This window comes from Filicampus tigris, chromosome 16 (genome assembly GCF_054856515.1).
Source record: "Filicampus tigris isolate MCC_2025a chromosome 16, RoL_Ftig_1.0, whole genome shotgun sequence".
NCBI lineage: Eukaryota > Metazoa > Chordata > Actinopteri > Syngnathiformes > Syngnathidae > Filicampus > Filicampus tigris.
Genome location: NC_141232.1, coordinates 8466103 through 8486417, shown reverse-complemented (window position 1 = coordinate 8486417; position 20315 = coordinate 8466103). Strand labels below are relative to the sequence as shown.

General features: G+C 42.0%; 1 protein-coding gene across 2 annotated transcripts in view; it reads left to right on the top strand.

The window, feature by feature from the left end:
- Positions 1–20315, top strand: part of LOC147134504 (uncharacterized) — a 229640-nt gene that overhangs the window by 29692 nt on the left and 179633 nt on the right. The window contains exons 1-3 of one of the 2 annotated variants that reach the window (XM_086054779.1): positions 2732–2786; positions 3053–3151; positions 3379–3527. In XM_086054779.1, coding sequence (XP_085910905.1) covers positions 3145–3151; positions 3379–3527 — 156 coding nt within the window. In that variant the 5' untranslated portion in view covers positions 2732–2786; positions 3053–3144. Of the gene's footprint in view, positions 1–2731; positions 2787–3052; positions 3152–3378; positions 3528–20315 lie in introns of those variants that run through there. The other variant, XM_086054778.1, reaches the window with a different exon arrangement.

Below are 20315 nucleotides of genomic sequence, written 5' to 3'. Positions count from 1 at the left end.
TGGACGCAATCAATGTATTCAAAGTTATAATCAAAACGACCCCCTTCAACTAAGTAAAAACATAAATGAAGGCACAAAAAATATTTAAAGTTGAGGGGAACTACCTAAACGAACTCCATGTCTATATATTTACTATGTCCAAATAACTGCTGCGTGTGCATCCTACTGTTTATAGCTACTGTATAGGTCTATAAGACAATGTGCTGGAGTGAGGGGAGCTAGTAGTAATCTACCTTGGCCTTGGCACTGCTTGGCACTCATTGAGGAAGATTGATGGCTCTCCAGGCACAGTGCCTGCAGGAGACAAAGATGGAGGCCGAGGGAGGATTTACAAGAGGGAAGCCGCGGGAAAAAGAGCAATAGAGTGTCAGTGAATGATAGTCGTAAAAGATGGAGAAATTAGAGAGTAAATGTCACCGTGTGGAGGAGCTGATGTGATTGCTTCCTTGCGATTCTCCCCTTTTTGCCTGTGCGGAATACTTGCGTGTCTACTGAGATGGAGGCAAGATTATAAGAAAATGTCAGTTGTTTGTCGTCAGCATGAAAATAATCCAGAATCACAGTTGCACGTTTAACCTGGTAGCCTCTCAAAAATGCTTTGTGGAGAAAATAAACCGCCAGTGCAGAGCTCGCTTTTTTATTCCAGCTGAAAATCGACAACATTTTCGGAAAACTCACCTCCCAAAGTCTGATTCACATGAAATTTGGTGGGCATGTTTATCATGAGTAGAACCACAAAAAAGTTTGACGTTGCCGTTTTAGTTTCATTTTGTCTAACTACCTAGCTACCGGCTACCAATCTTGTACTACATAGACAGATGGAAGATGCAAAATTGTGATGGGTTTGAGTTTTTGTCTTTGTGCTGAGCTTTGCGTCAAAGGTTGATGACTTGCCATAATAATTTAAATGCTAATATTTACTCAGGTCGTAAATGTTATAATTCACCAACAAGAAATTTGGTCATCATGCCTGAAAAGACACAGGCACTCTGCTACATTGTTTGATGACGTCGCCATGGTAGACTCATTTTAGCCATTTGTGTGTGTCCTTCTAAAATGAATTATTTCTAGTGATTTGATCCAATTGCTATCAAATTGGAACTACAGACTTCAAAGACAAACCTCCCTCACCAAATTCAAACCATGTATTCTAGACGGATGGGCATTTCTACATTGTAAGGGAAACTTCAGCCCTGAAAACAAGTTCCACAAAACTACTAATTCAGAATGCTTGTTTATTTTCTACATGTAAAAACTCTGTGATTGACTTAGTCTCATGTTTTTAGGTGTGGCTTATACAATAAACTAGCTGGACTTGACCTGAGTAGAAAAATGTAGCCTGGAAATCAGCCTTAATGCTACTACTACCTCGCAAGTCTATGTCTGTGTGTGTGTGTGTGTGTGCGTGTGTGCGTGTGTGCGCGTGTGCGCGCTTGTGAGGTTAATGCGCTGCATTAAAGGCCCGCAGAGATCTCGCCGTAAAGCTGTCTCCCCGAGAGGACCCGCGGCAACGATCGAAGCGTCAAAATCATTTAAGCCCAATTCCCTTTCACGTCGGAGCTGCGCCCAAATAAGTGCCAAACGCACTAAACCAAACGGTCCTGAAGCTTTGCATTTGGCCCAACGTCTCCAAAATGCTCGTATTAAAACGCATAAAGTAGTCATTTATTTTAAAAGCAGGCCATAACGGTCAAAATGGAGATCTATGCGGTGTGCTTGTGTGGTAAACACACACGAACGCGCGCACACACCCACACACACACATACATTTTGTATTCCCAACCAGTGCCCCCCTCTGAGAGTGAATAAATGTCATTTCCAAACTTACCTATGTTTACACGCACATGCCGAGGAAATGTCAATCAGATGCTAGAAATCTCAAAAAGCTAGCCAGCTAGCCTATGCTCAGTCTATGTATGCCTGTGTGAGAGATGCCTCGTCAATACCTGCATTAAATATATGACCGGTGCTGATTTTGCATTTATATGTGCAACAAGCTGCTACATGTCCCCCCACCAAAATAAAATAAATAAATAAATATGTTATATAAAAAAAAAGTCAATTTCGACCTTGTATACTTTTGGCTTATTGCGTACCAAGATTTTAACAATCATCAGGGCTCCTTCTTTTTACCGAGAACAATCCCTGGCCGTTTGAACTACCGGTAGATCTGTAAGAATTTTAATTGTTGGATGAAACAAAAAAGGAAAAAACAAGACAATGATTTCTGTCATGCCCTGTGTTGTGGCCTCTTCATCTGTTCTCTCAGTCTACAATAGTTGAGCATGGGCGGGGTCTCTCCGCCTCAGCACCTGCAATCAGCCCGACCACCTGTCTCCAATCATCATTAGTAGTATTTAGGCTTGGCTCCAAACAAGGCAAGGTGCCGGACTATTGTTTTGTGTGCTGTTTTGCTGCTTGCCATTCCCGCATTGACTCGATTGCAAACCAGGTCGACATCCAGTAGAATTTGAGGTTTGTGTGGTTAAGTTCTACTGTGATTTGGGGTTTCTGTTTTTTTTCTGGATAGCTCTGCTCGACTTTTGTTAGAGAACTAGCCTCATTTGTTTTTGCCTTCGGGTTAACGTTCCGTGATTGTAGCTTTTCTTTACTGTTATTTTCGTGTTCTGGAATAAAGCCTGTGTCACTGCTCTCGAACCCTCCTGTCTGCGTAGTGATACGTTCCTGGCTGTTAGGCCAACCATAACAGATAACTCAATCATCTTGGGAAGGACTCCTTTCTTCTGATTCTCCAGAGCTGAACTCTGCCGAGCAACTAGTGACATGTTAGCGTTACCTTGACAACTGTTTTTGTTTACGTACCCAAGCAACAACACGTTATGGAAAATATGCCTTTGAATATTGTTATATTGTATGACTACATGTTTTGACACACTGTGTTCAAATATTCATTGCTTGAAGTGTTATAACAATGCAACGATCAATGCTATTTGTTAGCCCCTCAATAGTGTTTTGCATTGTGTGTTAGCATGAAGCTAGTGGGAGGCAAAGTCGTGTGGTTGTTTTAGTTAAAACAAACTACTAGTTACAGTGCTCGTATCTGGAATTATTGCTTGCAAGTCAAAGCAAAAAAATTGCTTTTCACCAGGCACTCCAGCTCCCTCCCACATTCAACAAACATGCATGTTAGGTGAGTTGAAGAGTCTAAATTGCCCCTAGGTGTGAATGTGAGTGTGAATGGGTGTTTGTCTGTATGTGCCCTGCGATTGGCAGGATGGACCCTGCCTCATGTCGGCTGGGCACGCTCCAGCACACCCGCGACCCTAGTCAGGTTCAGCAATTTAGAAGATGGATGGATGAAAAAGCAGCACTGGTCACGCTCCATCTCCATAACGGCTCTTTTCCCTCACCAAACAGATGCAAACTTGCAGTCTGGTCCGCCCACGCTCGCGCTCTCAACTCGCCAAGAAGCCTCGGCGGCGGACGCGCGGCAAAGATCGGACGCGGAGTCCAGCTGGTCCGACGGCGGAGTGAGCCAGCGGAACAGATGTGCGAGGGACTTTGATGTAGGTAAGGCTTCTTCTGGGCGTACTCAGTCCACACACATTTTAATGAAGGCTCGAGAGCAGGAGAGGAAGTTGGTGAGAGGCTCTGAGTTATATACATACTGTATATACTGACACTTGACTAAAGTGGAAGAGAAATACAATCCAAAACTCATCCAAGAATCCACTGTAGACAATACACAATGTCATCAATGAGTACTAAACAAAGAGGTATCATAATAGCATGCAACTGGCCTGAAGCTGTTTACAATCAATATTCATCTGATAACGCGACATGAAAAAAAAAAAAAAATCATAAAAATCATATTTACCTGTGATCCTGATTATTAAATGTCATAAAAATGAGTGCCGTTCGCAACGAGTGATGCTTTGCTAATCGATATTGGCCGTGGGACGAAGGACAGCATCTGATTGATTAAACCACGGGGGTCAGATCCTATTATATGGCCTGAGAAAGCAAATCATGTGTGTCAGCTTCCACGTTTCTTACTAAAACCAGTTCCAACGTTTCAAACTGTCATGTGTATAAAAATAACGTTGAGATTTTGCAATACTTTTTCTGTTACCCTTTTTACAGTAACTTGTGCAATAGTTGAGCAAACTATTATCCTTGACTTTTGATTTCCAAACTAGTAATCTATCAATTTGTTGTGTGTGTGTGTGTGTGTGTGTGTGTGTATATATAATGATAAAATGAGACGATTAAACAATCGTTTGGTTTTACAGTCAAAACGGCACTTAGAGGGAAGCTGTTACTACAATGAGGTACACCCTTGGGCTAAAGTACAGGCCAGTCCTATTGTGAATATTATTTAAGCTACAAAGGTCAGCGGCACAGCTGATTCTGAAAGGCTTCAGCAGATTAAGTTGACGTGGCAACATATAGAGGCTGAAATCTGATTGGACCAAAGAGCTACAGAGAAACTATTATGACACGGACTAGAAATTAGTCAAGAAAGAGATGCCATATGACAGCTCTGGTTTGTTTTGCACTTGCTGGGAGGGATTGAGTCTTCCGGCGGTGAAGATGAGAAGGTGTAAAAAGAGAGAGAGACACACACACACACACATTATGTTTGAAGTGAGAAGAAGAAGAAGAAGAAGAAGAAGAAGAAGAAGAGTGAAGTTGACAGAAGAAGATGCGAGGATGACCTGTGGCAGGATCAGGACCAACCTGACAGCAGATCAGTAAAAAATGCCAGCCTGTTTTACCTTCTTTTCAGATGTCACTTAAGTGCAAGTCTCACATCAGCATGCATCTTCATAAAAGAACAAAAAGGTTATTTTCCCTTTAGGGGTGAAACATTTCTTTTCTGCTATTTCTACATTTCTCATCTTTTCCCTATCTCTCTCTCTCTCTCTTTTTGAGACTTTTTGTGCATCCTGAAATGATGCACATGCATCCAATTCCTTCCTGTTCAATTTGTAAGTTTGCCATAAACATGTCCACTCAATTCTGTGTCGGTCTGTGAATGTGGTTTTGGGGGCTTAGTTTGTCCAACTTCCCATTGGACACCAATGAGGAAATTTGCCCAAAATGGTTGCTTTGATGCAGTACGCCCGACTTTGTGTTTAATTTCTGGCCTGTCCAACACATTTATGTATTGATTGATGACACTGGTGCTGGAGGCTCTTTTTTTTTTTTCTTTTTCTTTTTTTTTTTTTTTCCCTCGAAACTTTCCAAGCGGTGCTACTGATCAAATTTGCAAGAAGCCGTCTTTCCTTTTAAGCTCAGGCATGAGTCTTTGGGAATTATCGTGCCTTAAATTTATAATAGACATATATAGCAAATTCCAGGTTGCTCATTGGTACCAGGGACTTATTTATTCCAACTTTCATTTATTCTAATGGTAGATTAAGATCAGGCTCCAAACTTTAATAACATAAACAGGACGCGTGACTTAGGTAAAGACCACATGTCCATACCGAGCAAAGCTGGAGGCGACACAGGCGAGCCCGGGATCTGTTTTGACGCCGCACTCGGCGCAACATCGTAGTTTGTAATTAAAATGCAAATTGAACGACCTTGTTTTGAGTCTCGGGGGGGAGAGGCCTCGCATCTATGTAGTCCAGCTGGCCAAATCGATTTTCATACCACACGCTGAAATCAATTTGGAAATTTACACTCCGCACACACAAATAGAAAAGGTGGCGTACGAGAGAGTCGAAACATTGACGAGCTCGAAGAGCTCACAGCATTTACTCACCGCCTCAAAGCAATTATTGACACTTTGAGAAAAACACACACACACACACACACACAATCTGACAACGTCCAACTGTTTCGATGTGATCCTAGTAGAGCAAGCAAACATACTTTAATCTTCAATCTACTAACAACACGTGCGTGAGTGTGAGTGTGCGTCCTTCAGCACGACATTGCTGTGTAACACTTCTCCAGCTCAATTATCTCCATCCAGCGGATTTCAAACACGTTGAGTCGGGGAGCGCGACGCTCGCTAATTAGCCTGCCGCCGCGACAACAAAGTCTGTCTTTAGCTCCCCCCTTGACGCCTCGCCTCATGCAAAAAGTGTCTGTGTGTACGTGTATGTCACTCAACAACTTCCCTTGTCAACAGGTTGGTGCGAAACAAAGAATTTTGTAGGCGCTCGTGTTAACGAGGGACTTTGGTCTTCAGGAATACACTAATACAAAAAGGAGCCCTCAACACCAATTCTACAGATAAACACAAAATTTGGTGGACATTTCTATCATACCGTATGAAAAGGTCTAAAGGACCGGTGCCTGAATTTGCATCCATTTTGGTTTGAAACATTTTGGTCAAATTTCATTAGTACTGCACCGTGAAAAGTTAGAAAAAAAATAGCCCCAGATACTAGTTATGAACATCATATTGGGTAGACATGTTGATCGTAACAGGATTGAAAACGTTTTTACGGACCAGTCAGATCATTTTGAAAGTCCGATATTTTTCTTTCAGGCAGACATTCTGGGCGAATTCCTTTCGTAGTGCCCGCTTTGCAGTTGGGACAAAAAAAGTCCCGAACACTAGTTTCTTCGTAAACATAACATTGGGTGGACATGTCTCATGAGGGGGGACACACAAAAAAGTCTGAAGACCCTATGCATCAAATTAAACAAGAAGTAATCCATTTTGGTGGCAAACAGGGACATGAGTTGCTGCTCCTAGCAATTTTGAAAAACCAGCCCCTGACACTGGTTCCACCAATGGACATGCAATTGGGTGGACGTGTTCATCATAACAGGTCGCACGAAAAACTCCCAAGGACCAATGCTTGAAACCTAATAGGAAGTCGTCCATTTTGGTTTAACACAGCCAGCTTGGAGTGAATATCAGGGCTCTGACTAGGGAATGTTGACCATTTGGAAACAGGTAGAGCAGACAGATGGGCGACACGCAATTGCAAATTTGGACGTTCATTTCAAAAGTCCTTCCGCGCTCTTAATCTGACAGTGCCGATTGGGAGTACAAGCAGCGCTCGTTGCGCACAGCGTCTGCTCGGCCGTTGCTCTTTTCGCCAGCAGGAGGATGAAGAGGAAGATTTGAGAGGAGAAACTACCTGCACTAATAAGTTCACTTCTCCCCGCTCGTTGCACTCCTATACGACAGGGGCAGCACCTGCGCGTGCCCCGACGTCACTCGGCTTCCCAATTACCACCTTGCATACACACTCGCTCGCAGGAACGCACACACGCATTTACCTACCGGGGAGCTTTTAAATGCTCCCCATGAAATTGTTAAAAAGCTTCTTATTCTGCTCACCTTTTCCATACTTTCGAACATGCGGCACACATGACAAATTATACACGCTGGGCCGCAAATGAGGCATCTTACTGTGAAAAGTGTCAGAGCGGCGCAAAAAGCAGCAAAACAACCGAAGAAACGGATTCCAGTTTCTGGTGCTCAAATACTAATGATTCACTGCGCAAGAGGAGAGCCCGCCTGGATTCACTAATTATGCGTAATTAAGAAAGTGGAAGCATATTCCCAGGGTGTTTAATATCCTTCTGTAGGGGGGTGTTCTTTTCGAGAACACTCTTTTTAATTGTATACATTGCTTCCAAATGCAAAATATTGACACCTCATTTCTTATTCTTAGGGGATGTGTATGAAGGAGTATTAGGGCCAGACTGAAAAGAAAACAGAAATCACTTTGAGATTATACAGTAGTCGTAGCCATGCCTGATTGATGTTGGATATTTTATCGATAGGTCATACATTTAAAGAAAAAAAAAGTGATTTTTCATATACTATATCATTTTTTTTCTATTTTTGAGAAAAAAGTTGAACATTCAAGCAAGTCATGTATTTAAAGCGGAAGTCAACACAAACTTTTTTTTTTTTTTTTTTTCAAGAATGTGTTCTATGCAACTGTAGTATTGTATGAGGAAGTCTGTAGTGGCAGAGAAGTATGTGAGAGCGGTGCAGGACATGTATGAGGACTGTAAGACAGCGGTGAGGTGTGCTGTAGGTGTGAGAGAGGAGTTGAAGGTGGAGGTGGGAATGCATCAGGGATCAGCTCCGAGCCCCTTCTTGTTTTGCTATGGTGATGGAGAGGCTGACAGACGAGGTCAGACAGGAATCTCCATGGGCTGTGATGTTTGCAGATGACATTGTGATCTGCAGTGAGAGCAGGGAACAGGTAGAGGAGAAGCTAGAGAGGTGGAGCTTTGTCCTGCAAAGGAGAGGAATGAAGGTTAGCCGCAGTAAGGCTAGGTTCACACCGCAGACAAATGCGACCCAGATCGGATTTTTTTGCCCATATGCGACCTTGTATCTGTTTTTTTTTTAATGACAGTCTGAACGTCCCAATTCCGATTTTTTTCGAATCCCACTTGGGTCGCTTTCATATGTTGTCCTAGATCGGATACGTATCCGATCTTTTTCCAATGCGTTCGCGGTCTGAACGGCCAGGTCGCATACATGCGACATTGACGTCATCCGGAGCCTAAAATGTGCTCCGCGCAGGCAGAGGGAAACTGCTGGCAGCAGGGGATCGAATGTACAAAGTTGTTTTGAGTAACACTATTGACTTTATGTTTTACTTTAATCCACCCTGAAACATGAAGCATAAAGTGGACATTTATGTCATTCGACCACGGCTCAGATTCATTTTTTACGCACGGTTAAGACGTGACGTCATCGTTAGTGATGTCTCCATGAAATGAGATATTAAAGCCTCGTCTCATAATGTTCAAAACAATCAGATTTTTTTTTTTTTTTAAATCCGAATTGAGCATTAAGACCTGCGGTGTGGACCTAGCCTAAGACAGAAGACGTGTGTGAATGAGAGGTACCCAAGTGGAAGAGTGAGGTTACAGGGAGAAGAGATCAAGAAGGTGGAGGATTTTAAGTACTTAGGGGCAACAGTCCAGAGCAATGGAGAGTGTGGAAAAGAGGTGAAGAAGCGTGTACAGGCAGGTTGGAACGGGTGGAGAAAAGTGTCAGGTGTGATGTGTGATAGAAGAGTTTCAGCTAAAATGAAAGGAAAGTTGTACAAAACTGTGAAGAACAGAGGAGAGAGAGTGAATATATTGGCAGAAGGATGCCAGGCAGGAGGCCTTGAGGAAGACCAAAGAGGAGGTTTATGGATGTAATGAGGGAGGACATGAAGGTAGTTGGTGTGAGAGAAGAGGATGCAGAGGACAGGGCTAGATGGAGGCGAAAAGCCGAAAGGAAAAGAAGTGTTCTAAGCAAGCCCCTAGTTGAAACTGGGCATTCTGATAAATATTGCGTTTGTGGAATAAGTGTTAATCCACTCGTTTTTAGCTATCTCTGGGGGCAGCCATTTTCTCTTCTGTCGACTGAAAATGACTTCACAACAAAGAAAAAAAACAGGCATAAAGGTATATTTTCAAGAGGAAAAGTAATACTTTTAAGAACAGTGGACATTTTCAGGCAAAAAAAAAAGTTACATGTTTTTATGGGGGGGAAAAATGTTGAATGAAAAAGTTTGGGGGGGTGAGATTTTCAAGACAAAATTTTTGATTTTTTTCAACAAAAAAGTAAAACATTTTCTGGGAAAATGTAATATTTTTGAGGAAAAAAAAAATCACAAAATGTGATAGTTTTGAACTGAAAGGGGCACTTTTCAGAACAGGAAATAACCTCAGTTGTTCGTAACTGTGAAACTAAAAAACATCTGTGTTATCCTGCAAAGCTTTCTACTTCCTGTTAAGGTCATGCATGATCTGCAATTTCTGTGAGGTCATCAGATGGCTTCTTCTGCTTACGTCTGAGAGCAGGAAATGCCAGACTGATAAAACTGCACACACACACACTCGCACAGGCATACGGCGGCAGTGACATTAAGCATCGCCGCAGTGAATCTGGGAGCATCGGTGGCTGAAGTGACCCCCGACGTGCCTCCTTCCTATAACTCAACGGCTTGTCTTCCTCGCTCGTTGGCATTATCAAACCGGAGGCTCCTCGCCGGCGTCTCTTCTGCCATTTTCAAGCGGCTCGCCTTGGTGTGTGCACACCTTTTGTCTAATTGGTCGTGGTAATCACTCCTTAACCCTTGAAAGGGCACGCAGTACGAAACGCTTCACCATTTACTTGCAGCACTTCTTTACGACGAGTGAGTCGCCTTTTTTCGGGGCCTCAACATTCATGAGAACTCACCAATGTTGATAAGAACATTTGTGTCTTAGGGGTCTCCAACAAGACACCCCAAAACTCACTCAGTTTCCCGCTGCGAAGTTAGAAAAAAATGAGCGTCTGACACACACAATTAGTTGAAATTAACGTTTATCAATACAGGATGTATGGAAAAGTCTCAAGGACCTATGCCTGAAATTGAACAAAAAGTCAGCCATTTTGATTCAAAAGTTTGGGTGAATTACCTCAGTCGGGCACCTTGAAAAGTCGAACAAATGAGCCCGTGGCACCGGTTTCACAGATCTAACACGGAGTTAGGGAGACATGTCTATCATGACAAGACACACAGTCTCAAGGACCTATGATTAAGATTGGACATGGAGTCTGCCATTTTGTTTTGAAACAGCCATTTTGGGAGAAATCTCTCAGTTGTGCATCTGGGAAAGTTAGGAGAAAAAAGATTCCCCAACACCGGTTTCGCCGATTTGACACGGAATTGGATAGATCAAAACGGGATGCACGAAAGTCTCAAGGAACCATGCCTAAAATTTAACCGGAAGTCATCCATTTTGTTTTGAAGAAGCCATTCGGGTGAATTTCCTCAGTCAAGCACCTTGGAAAAGTAGAATAAATGAGCCCATGGCACCAGTTTCACCAATCAACACACAACTGGGTAGACAGGTCTATCATGTCAGGACACACGAAAAAAAAAAAGTCTCACGGTCCCATTTTGCAGATTCTAGGAGCCATTTTAGACAAATGTATCCCACCTGGAATCCTTTGATTGATTACGATCATGTGAATACTTACATCGTAGAGTGTGGTGATTCAATTTATGTGTTGAGCCTCAAAGGGATTGTCCCTGCAAAAATAAAAATCCCAAATAAAATAAACGCCCGCAAAACCGATGAGTCAGCCTCACGTTTGTAAACTCACCTGATGCGCTGCGATGTAACCCGCCGGCATCGTTGCCGTTATGAGTCTCCCGGCAACAAGCCACTTCCTAGGGTGCGCGCGCTCAAAAGAGCTGAAATGTCAATATTGCGCCCGCGGGAGGGCATAATTAAGGAGTAAGGATCTAAAAGGCTTGTCACATATGGCCCAGCAGCTGTTGCATCTGTCTGCCGCTGCAAGTATGGGAACGGCTCGACGTTAAAATGCCAGCTGACGTGCGAGAAAGAGGAGGAAAGGCGTTTAAAATATGATCGCGGTTAACCCCCAAAACGGTTTTGCTTTGGCCGTCGTATCGACAAACGTCTGCACGTGAAATATATTACTGTCTACAGAAATGAATTTGAGCAACATAAAGAGAAGTCATCACCTGCTGCATATTGAAAACGCATCAATAGTTCATATCCAAAGCAGGTATTTTCAGACCAAGTAGTATTTTGTAGCAAAAGGAACACATTTTTGTCTGATTCCCGACTAAATTGTCATGGGAAAGCCATTCCGAATCCCCGGCACTTTCGCGTTGTGCTGGCGAACATCAAAGCTTCTTCCCCGGAATGGAAAGTGACTGCAGTCGATGACATCATCCACTTTGGGGTCACTTCCTGTAAGGCGCGCGTGGCCGTAATCAAACCCGAGCTAATTCCCCGAGCGTTCTGCTCTTTCTCCTCACGTCCATCACGACTGATGTGAAGTGGCATCAATTAAGTGGATCAGCCAGGTGTGAGGAGGCAACGGGGGGTGTGTGTGTGGGGGGGGGGGGGGGGGTGGTTGCTTCCTGACAGGTAGCCTTTTATTTTTTTCGGATTTTTTTTTTTTTATGCACATGGCGAATTGCGTAACACCGGCATCAACCTTGCAGAGCTAATGACAAGGTACTTGTCACCACCGTTGCGGCAAATTGGCTACAACTGGCAGGTCAGGAAGGAACGCATACAGACATGATCGGCCCATTAAATGATGCTTATGGGCTGTAAAGTTGCGTGGTGTGCGTTAATGTGAGTGCCGTGTTTTTCAAACTTGATTGAGCCAAAGCATGTTCAGTACAATGTATGTTACTTTGGAAAAATCTCAAGGCGCACTAACAACAAACTTGTCGCAAAAAGTATTTTCTGTGCTTCAAGGGTTGCTCGATCGGGCCCAAAAATAAAATCGCTGAAAAAAAAAAGACACTTGACCTGTCTTTTTTGCTGCACCTAAATGTCGACAGCCGTTTACTATTCATTGTGTCATCTGGCCAAGCAGCACATACATGGCAGGATGATGCTTTTTCCAAAATGGGGGTCAGGCTCGCTAATCCTTAAGTGCTCCCCATGCAGCACTCCGTTTTTTAATGGAACCTTCGCGAGCTGCCCACATTTAACATCGTTCACAGAAGAGCCGGAGGGAAAGTGTGACGGGTTGTTTTGATTTGCGTACGAAGGTGCGACCCTCGGTGATGTCGTCTCAGCGTGTTGTCGCTCTGTCGTGGTTCAAGGTGACTCTGAAGACATGATTGTTGGTCTTTGTGCCTCCATGTATGTTTGTGTTTACATCCAGCGGATCAATCATGATTTTATTTTTAGGGCCCAAACACACACTCTGGAAAATTGGATTTAAAAAAAAAAAAAACAGCCGCGTCAACAGTTTCAGCGATCAGTGAAGTTCGTGGGCATGTCTATTGTAACACAGACCAATGCTCAAAATTGAACAGGAAGTCAGACATTTTGGATTTGAAGCAACCACTTTTGCCTGCAAAGTTCACACTAAAAATGCTTAGTTGTTTTTGTAACTGTGGATTTTGAGTAGATTGGGTTATCCATTTGTATGTTTGCTCAGATTTTTATTACAGAGTGTTTATCTAAATTTGTGCATGTTTTCATCCAAATTCATGTTTGCAAATGATTTTATTCATTTTTGCTCAAATTTGTGCTCAAACTTTTGTCTAGCGTCACATTCACAAGCATTAATCTAAATTCGTGCTCGTTAACTTAATTAGCCTTTTTTTCCTTCTTAAATTCGTCCAAACAATTTTGCCTTATCTAAATTTGCGCTTTAACTACAGTAAATTCGCGCTCACATTTTTTTCGTATTTCAATTTGGACCCACATTTTTGGTGTCTAAACCTGCGCTCACAATTTTCGCGTTTTAATTTGCGCCCACATTTTTGGTATATAAACTTGCGCTCTCGCATTTTTGTTTTCCAAATCGCAAGTGGTTCCACTTCCACGGCGCATCACGTAGCGAGGCACTTGAAATCTGATAGGCTCCTCCTCCCAACATGACCGTCGTCCAATCACTATCCAGCGTTATTGTGGAAGTGCCCGCCCTTTTCTAAACTCTTTTACCCTACACACTGATGACGTGTCATTGCTGCAGGCTCTAATTAAGAGGCAGGTAGGCTCGGATCATTTTAATTGCAAATCAGTGCTGCTGCTCTAATTCATTTTTGATTGTCGGACTCGGTGCAAATGCCACCAGTGAAGCGTCTCGCCTCGCTCTCCTTTCCCCAGATCTTCTAATAGAGACAGAGGTCTCACTCGCTGTTTGGCCGCGCTCCGTATTCTGTCACTTTTTTTTCCGGTCTGGGAACTTTTCTCTCTCTCCTTCAGGCCGCTAATTAGACAGCCACGTGGAAGTGCGCACCGTGCAATTTGAGAGGGAAGGAAGTCGCAACCTGAGACCTTGTGATGACTGAAAGGCTGGAGACATGAGAGATTTAGGCAGCTTTGAAACTCCCTTTGTGTGTGTGCGCGCGTGTGTGTGTACTGTATATCTGTTTCTTCCCACTAGATTTTTGCTCCTAGGATGCCGCCGGTGTCGTCAAGGATACCAAATGAGGCAAAAATAACAAGGGAGTTTGCTATTGTCGCTATGAAAGTATCTCAAGGATGTAGGCTTATAGAAATATTTCCGACTGTTGCGCGCAACTGCGTGTGTTGTGTGGGCAGACAGATGGCTGATGTGACAAACAAAAGGTATTTTTTCACAGAATAGGAGTTCAATGCCCTCATGAGTTTTAACTGCATACAGTGTAAAGCAGTGTTTTTCAAAGCCGCGGCACCTTGGTGTGCCGCAGGATATTGTCAGGTGTGCCGTGGGAAATTATCTAATTGATGCGGTCTAGCGCCTGGCAGCGTAATCATGCCTTGACTACATTGTAGTACTCTTCCATAACAGCAGGTGGCGGCAGCAGCAGCAGGTAGCTAATTGTCTTTGTTTAGAAACAAACGAATTAGTGACTCATGTTTATCCAAACAGGCCCATGTTTCACACTATCACTATGAAACATTGTAAAATACTTTTTTTTGTTTGATTCCTGTTCAAGACGTGATAATATAACATCATTCTTCAATGTTAAAAAAATGCTTATTTAAACAATATAACACTTATATTGTTAAAATAGGCTTTTTCTTTTTCACAATTTCAGCCGGTGGTGTGCCGCGGGATTTTTTTTCAATGAAATAAATGTGCCTTGACTCCAAAAAGTTTGAAAAACACTGTTGTAAAGTATGGTGGCCTTAAAAGATCAAATTTAAGCGTCGCTCATCGTTTCCTGTTCTCTGTTTTCTGCAATTTGATAATTTTACAATATTTGTATTCAATTATATGTTGCTCTGTATAACTATGTTCTACAAAAACACAGCCAGTCCAATCAAAGTATATAAGAATAATTTTCTGGTCTCTATTTAATGTAGTTAACATCAATTTTTTATCATATTTATATTGATTAGAGAGAGTTTGCATCAGCCAAGATTCTTAAGTTTTATTTTCCCCCAAAACCTAAAGTACGGTGATGTAAATTGATTACAATCACGCCTCACTCATCATTTTCTGGTTCCAAACTAATCTAATTTATATGATGTCAATTTTGATTTTATTTGTATTGATTAGAGCACAAGAGTTTTCCATGCCCAGTACTCTATGGATGTAATCTACAAATACTGCAAGTATGGTAGCATTAAAATATCAAAATTCTTTCCCCTGTTCAGAGGATTTCAGCAACATTTATTAGAGGTCACTTTTTAGTGTACAATCATTTTTATTGATAAGAGCATAATTTGCAGCATCCAGCATCCGCAAAAGTACTGTGGCCTTAAAGTGTCAGAATTCCTTAAGCATGGCTCGTTCATTTTCTCTTTTAAGGTTTTTTAAAGTCGTTAACCTGCCGGGAAGTCACTTGGGTTTGGACACCCCTAGGTGGGATATATTTATATATACAATATTGTTGTGTTTGCACAGGCATGCCGTTTGTTTTGATTGACTGTAGCAGTTTTGTCAGTGTTCAAGGTCGTTTGTTTATAGCCGTCACGTCGTGGCTGTAAAGAGTGACGGCGTGTAAAAAGCTGTTTTTTCATCTCGCGCTCGGCCCCGTGAAATTGTTCTCTCTGTTGTTCTTTACTCTTTTCTTTCTTTCTTTCTTTCTTTCTCTATGCTTTTGTTGTGGGCCTTTATTAAGATGAAAGGCCAGTTGGAAACAAACAGCACTTAGGTAAATATAAAAAGGAAAAAAATATGTAACCAGAATATAAATATAGAAAGCTCATCTCGCCTGCCTGTGAAGTCTGTCATCACAGGTCATCACGAGACAGCTGCTTCACCAGAACAATCACATATCTTTTACCAGAACAATCACATATCTGATGGTCACGAGGAAGGCAAGATATTGATTTTGACACGGTGCTCGTTCTTTTCTCGACTGCTTTCACTGATCATTGTGGTGTGGGCCCTATTGATTTGATTTTTAATGACCTATTACAAGATGGTAGCCTGGAGTGAAAACTATCATTGGTATGTTTTCCTTTTGAAGTGATCGCTACACCCACATTCTCATTCTCATCGGTGAAGATGATTTTTTTATTTATTCATTTTTTTTTTCAATAATCAAGATTATAATGGCTAAAGGTTGCTGGGGTGAAATGTCATACAGGATTTGTAGTTGCTCCTTTTCAGGCGTCCTCCGCAACTGATCGATGTACCGTGCCAAAGCAAGAGCCCCATTTATTGTAAAGGTTGGCTCTGGATCAGGGGTGGGCAACCTTTGTGCTCAGTTAATTTGAAAAACATATCAACCTTCCTCTCTGCTGTTTCTTTGGTACATGAAAAATGTTCATTTTTCTACATTAAAACAAGAGCCCTATTGATTTTGAATGACAGCCAACACACGATGGCCATCTTACCTCAAATCAAAGGTCCTCTAACCTGGTCCTTTTCAGCGATCCACTGGCTGCAGTCAGTAAATAAACTCTGTGTTGGTGCAAGAATCCTACTGCTTTTTAAGAACTTTGTAGGTCATTATTCTCAGGAAAAATGTCTTTTAACAAGGAAAAGGCCCTATTTGTTTTAAATGATACCCAGGGTACAGATAAGTAGTTATATGCGCAGAGGGCTCTTTTGTGTACCGCTTGGCATTGTCTCACCTTCTTCTTTGGTGTTCCTGTCTTTTCTTCTTCTTTTTTTGTCGATGATCAAACCAGCTTCTTTGAAAATATTTAAATAATCAGCAAATGCACTGATGCACGTGTGAGTACTTGACAATTTTACTTGCACTCTCTCAAATTTAGCATTAAAATGCAATCATTAAGGGGCACTCTGGAGCACTGCTTATTTTAAAAGCTATTTAAGATGGTTCAAAGTGGTCAAATAACAGCATTATTCCTTGTCAAAGAAAACAATCTATTAGTTTGAATGATGTCAAAGTGCGAGAGATGGACTTCCTTTGTCAAAAATGAATGTGAGGGTTGATTTATGACCCTTGGTCGGTTTATGACGGTCATAGATTTATCAAGTGTCATAAATCAATCATTTTTGGGGGACATAAGTAGTCTTTTCGACGTCTCTTATACGATACACGAGTAGGCCAAAGTGAGGTCAATCAAGTGGAGCGTTCCACACTGCGCAGCCTTAGTTTGCTGGTTAACTCACGTCTATTTATAACATATAACATTTGAAATGAATCTCTTTTTTTCCCTCCTTGTTTGAACAATTTAGACGTTGTAGTGATTTTCCACTGCACTGTAATGTTGCATATATTACATTGCATTGCTATGCGTACTCGAAAGTACTTTACGGCTTAAGACCGTACACGGAAGTCAACTACTCTGTTGCACCATATTGCCCCGCACTGCTATTTAACTAGTAATTGTCAATAGCAATGACTTGCAAAATATGGTATGCAGGCGCCCTCCAGTGGTACACGAAAGAATCACTGAATTAAATGTTGAAATTGTTCATGTTATGGTGGCTTAGAATAGATGAATTTCAATTCATTTACATTTGACTATAAAGTACAATATTTGCATTTAGCTTTTACAGCTGTTGGTTTTCAAACTTTTAGGTGCAATGCATTTGAATTGGATCATTATCAAAATATTTCTTTCATACAGTCATATAATGTTCAAACTGCACAGAATGTTACAGTGTCTTACAATAATATGCTTTTTAGGAATCAAACATCCGCGTCGTCTTTGATGAGCAGTTGTGCCTACTATGTTAATGTACAGTATTTAAATGTTGGTCATGGCGGTACTTGGAGGATCAAGAACACTGTTAAATTAGCAACATTTACACACTTAAGACAGCACTTCCTGTATAATGCTCTTATTCTGAAAGGGAGATCTATCACGTAAAACACTTTCTCGTGCAAATGTTAACAGGCCACTAAATGTATACTTGTGTGTCACTACTCTATCTTTTGGAGTAAATTATAATCCAATACATGCATGCTACCGACTAGATTGCACTCTCGTCTTCCAGCCAGTCACCATGACCATCACTGCCCATGCGCAGGCCATGTGAGCTGGGCTTCTCAAACTACAAATAAACAAATGAGCACAAAAGTAAATGCCTAAAGCACCCTGATCATAGAGATTAGCATCATTGGCATGTCGGCAAGTTCCGGTCTACACGTGCTGACCCAACCAAAACACATACTTAAGAAAAACACGTTTTCAATTAGTGCCATGTGGCAACACCAAGTTGTGGAGTATTTGTCAAAGTTTCCAAATGGAAAAAGTGCCGTCACACCTGAGTCCTGAACTTTGTAAATATTGGATTCGAGGCGCGTGTCTAATACCCCTGCGAGTGTGTCTAATAATGTGAGCAGTTGATTGCCATATGGGCTTGCTGGCTGTAAATATATCATTCCATGTAGTGTGGGGGGAGGGCAATTTTCATTTTAATTAAAAAAAAAGAAATCACAACCTTTTTTTTTTTTTCCAGGCCTCTCTCGGTCCGCTTGATGAATGTGAAATGAGCGCGCCTCTCCCCAAATTCTTGCGTTTTGCTTTTAATTAGGTTATGTAGCGAGCGGGGGGAAAGCAAACTTGTGTGGGATTGAATTAGCGAGGAGCAGATGTGACTTCTCGCCGGCTATCAGGCTTTTCTGAGGAGGAGGAGGTGTTTAATAAATGTATTTAAATGGGGGTGGTGCGCGCTTCGGAAAGGAAGAAATAATTTCCTCCTAACAAACTCGACACCGGCGCTTGAGGAGAAAATTTTGTCAAAGACAATTTTCACATGTCGAGCAGACTAAACAAAGAACATGTGAGTCTTTGTTCATGTTTTGTAAACATCAAAAGACAATTTAGTCTCTGACAAACCTTAAGTATGTCTTTTATAAACATTGTCTTTGATGGCCCTTACAGGCGGAACTGTAAATATGGAGATAATTTGAGTCTGACAAACCCCACATGCGATTTCTAATATTAATGACAATTTCGTGTCTTCGATGACCCTAAAATACACAGTTATAAAGATCCAAAAAACATTGATTCTGACAATACAATACAATTTTATTGATATATTTCAAACAATACAATAAATAAAAAACAATAAAAGGCTGTGATGCACTTATTAATAAATAGATAATAAAAATATAAATAGATAAAGCCAATAAATGAACATAAAACACTACATACAATTGACGCCGGAAAAGGTAGGCGGGCGGCAGCATTTTGGACCAGTTGGAGACGTGTGAGGGAGGACTGGCTGATTCCAAAATAAAGTGCATTACAGTAATCTAGCCCAGATGTAACAAAGGCAGGGAGAACTGTTTTTAAGTGATGATGGGAAAGGAGGGGCTTTACCTTAGCCAGCTGTCTAAGGTGAAAGAAGCTCGACTTTACAACAGCGCTGATTTGCTGGTCCAATTTAAGATCACTGTCCATTTTAAAACCCACGTTTGAGACTGTTGGCTTTTGATATGAAGACAGGGGGCCCAGGCCCAGATGGAGACGAGCCACTGGGACCGAACACCATAACTTCTGTTTTGTTTTCGTTGAAATTTCGGAAATTCAGTGACATCCAGTCTTTGATGTCCTCGAGGCAGGGACACTTTTGGAGCCAGGTCAACCTAATCCAGGTGATTTGTTAACATCGGCAATTTAGTGTCTTTGATCACCCTATCGTGCAGTTAAATATCAAGACAATTTGAATCTGACGAAGCTAACGTATGTGATTTCCAACATCAGTGACAAACAAAAACCAAAGTCAAACCAATTTCGACTTTCTGACAAAGCTAACATTGTGTGATTTGTAAACATTAATGGAAACGTAGTATCTTTGATGACCGCAGCATAATCAGAGTTTTAAACATCAACGGTGATGTAGTGTCTTTGATAAACTCAATAAACCCCCAAATCCAACCATCCATTTTGAAAATGGAGAAAAAGAGAAGACATAAAGAAAATGTCTTCGCACTGTTCGTACATGTTTTGTAAGCATCAAAGACTAGGTTTAGTCAGGCTTTTTCTCCAGGAGGAGGAGGAAGTGGCGTTTAATAAATGCATTTAACTGGAGGGAGGTGCGAGCTGGTGCCGCTCGGTGTACAAGAAGAAATAATTTCCTCACGCTAACAAACTTGACATCTCTCCGCCGCTCTTCATCCCACCGGCTCCGGTGATGAACTATGCCGTCCGCGTTGATGGTGTAATGCCGAAGAGGGGGGTGTGCAATAAACAGACATTGGCGGGTGTTTGACTTCCCCGCTCGGCCATTTGCGCGCGGTTCGCCTCCGCTAAACGAGAGAGGGAGAGCCCCGGCTCACCGAGTGAAATGAAGAGGATCTCATTTCCTTCATCTCCTCGCCGCTCGCGTCTTGAGGGGCTCTCAGCCATAAATGGCGCGCGCCGTGTCGCTCCAATCTTCCCACAATCCCCTTGGGGTGGGGTGGCGGGAGGGGCGCCGGGCTCCAGACTCGACTGGCGGCACGTCGGAGGTGCTTTTACTAAAGATTGCTCTATTGGTTATGGATCATTTAGAATCCAATTCCATTTAG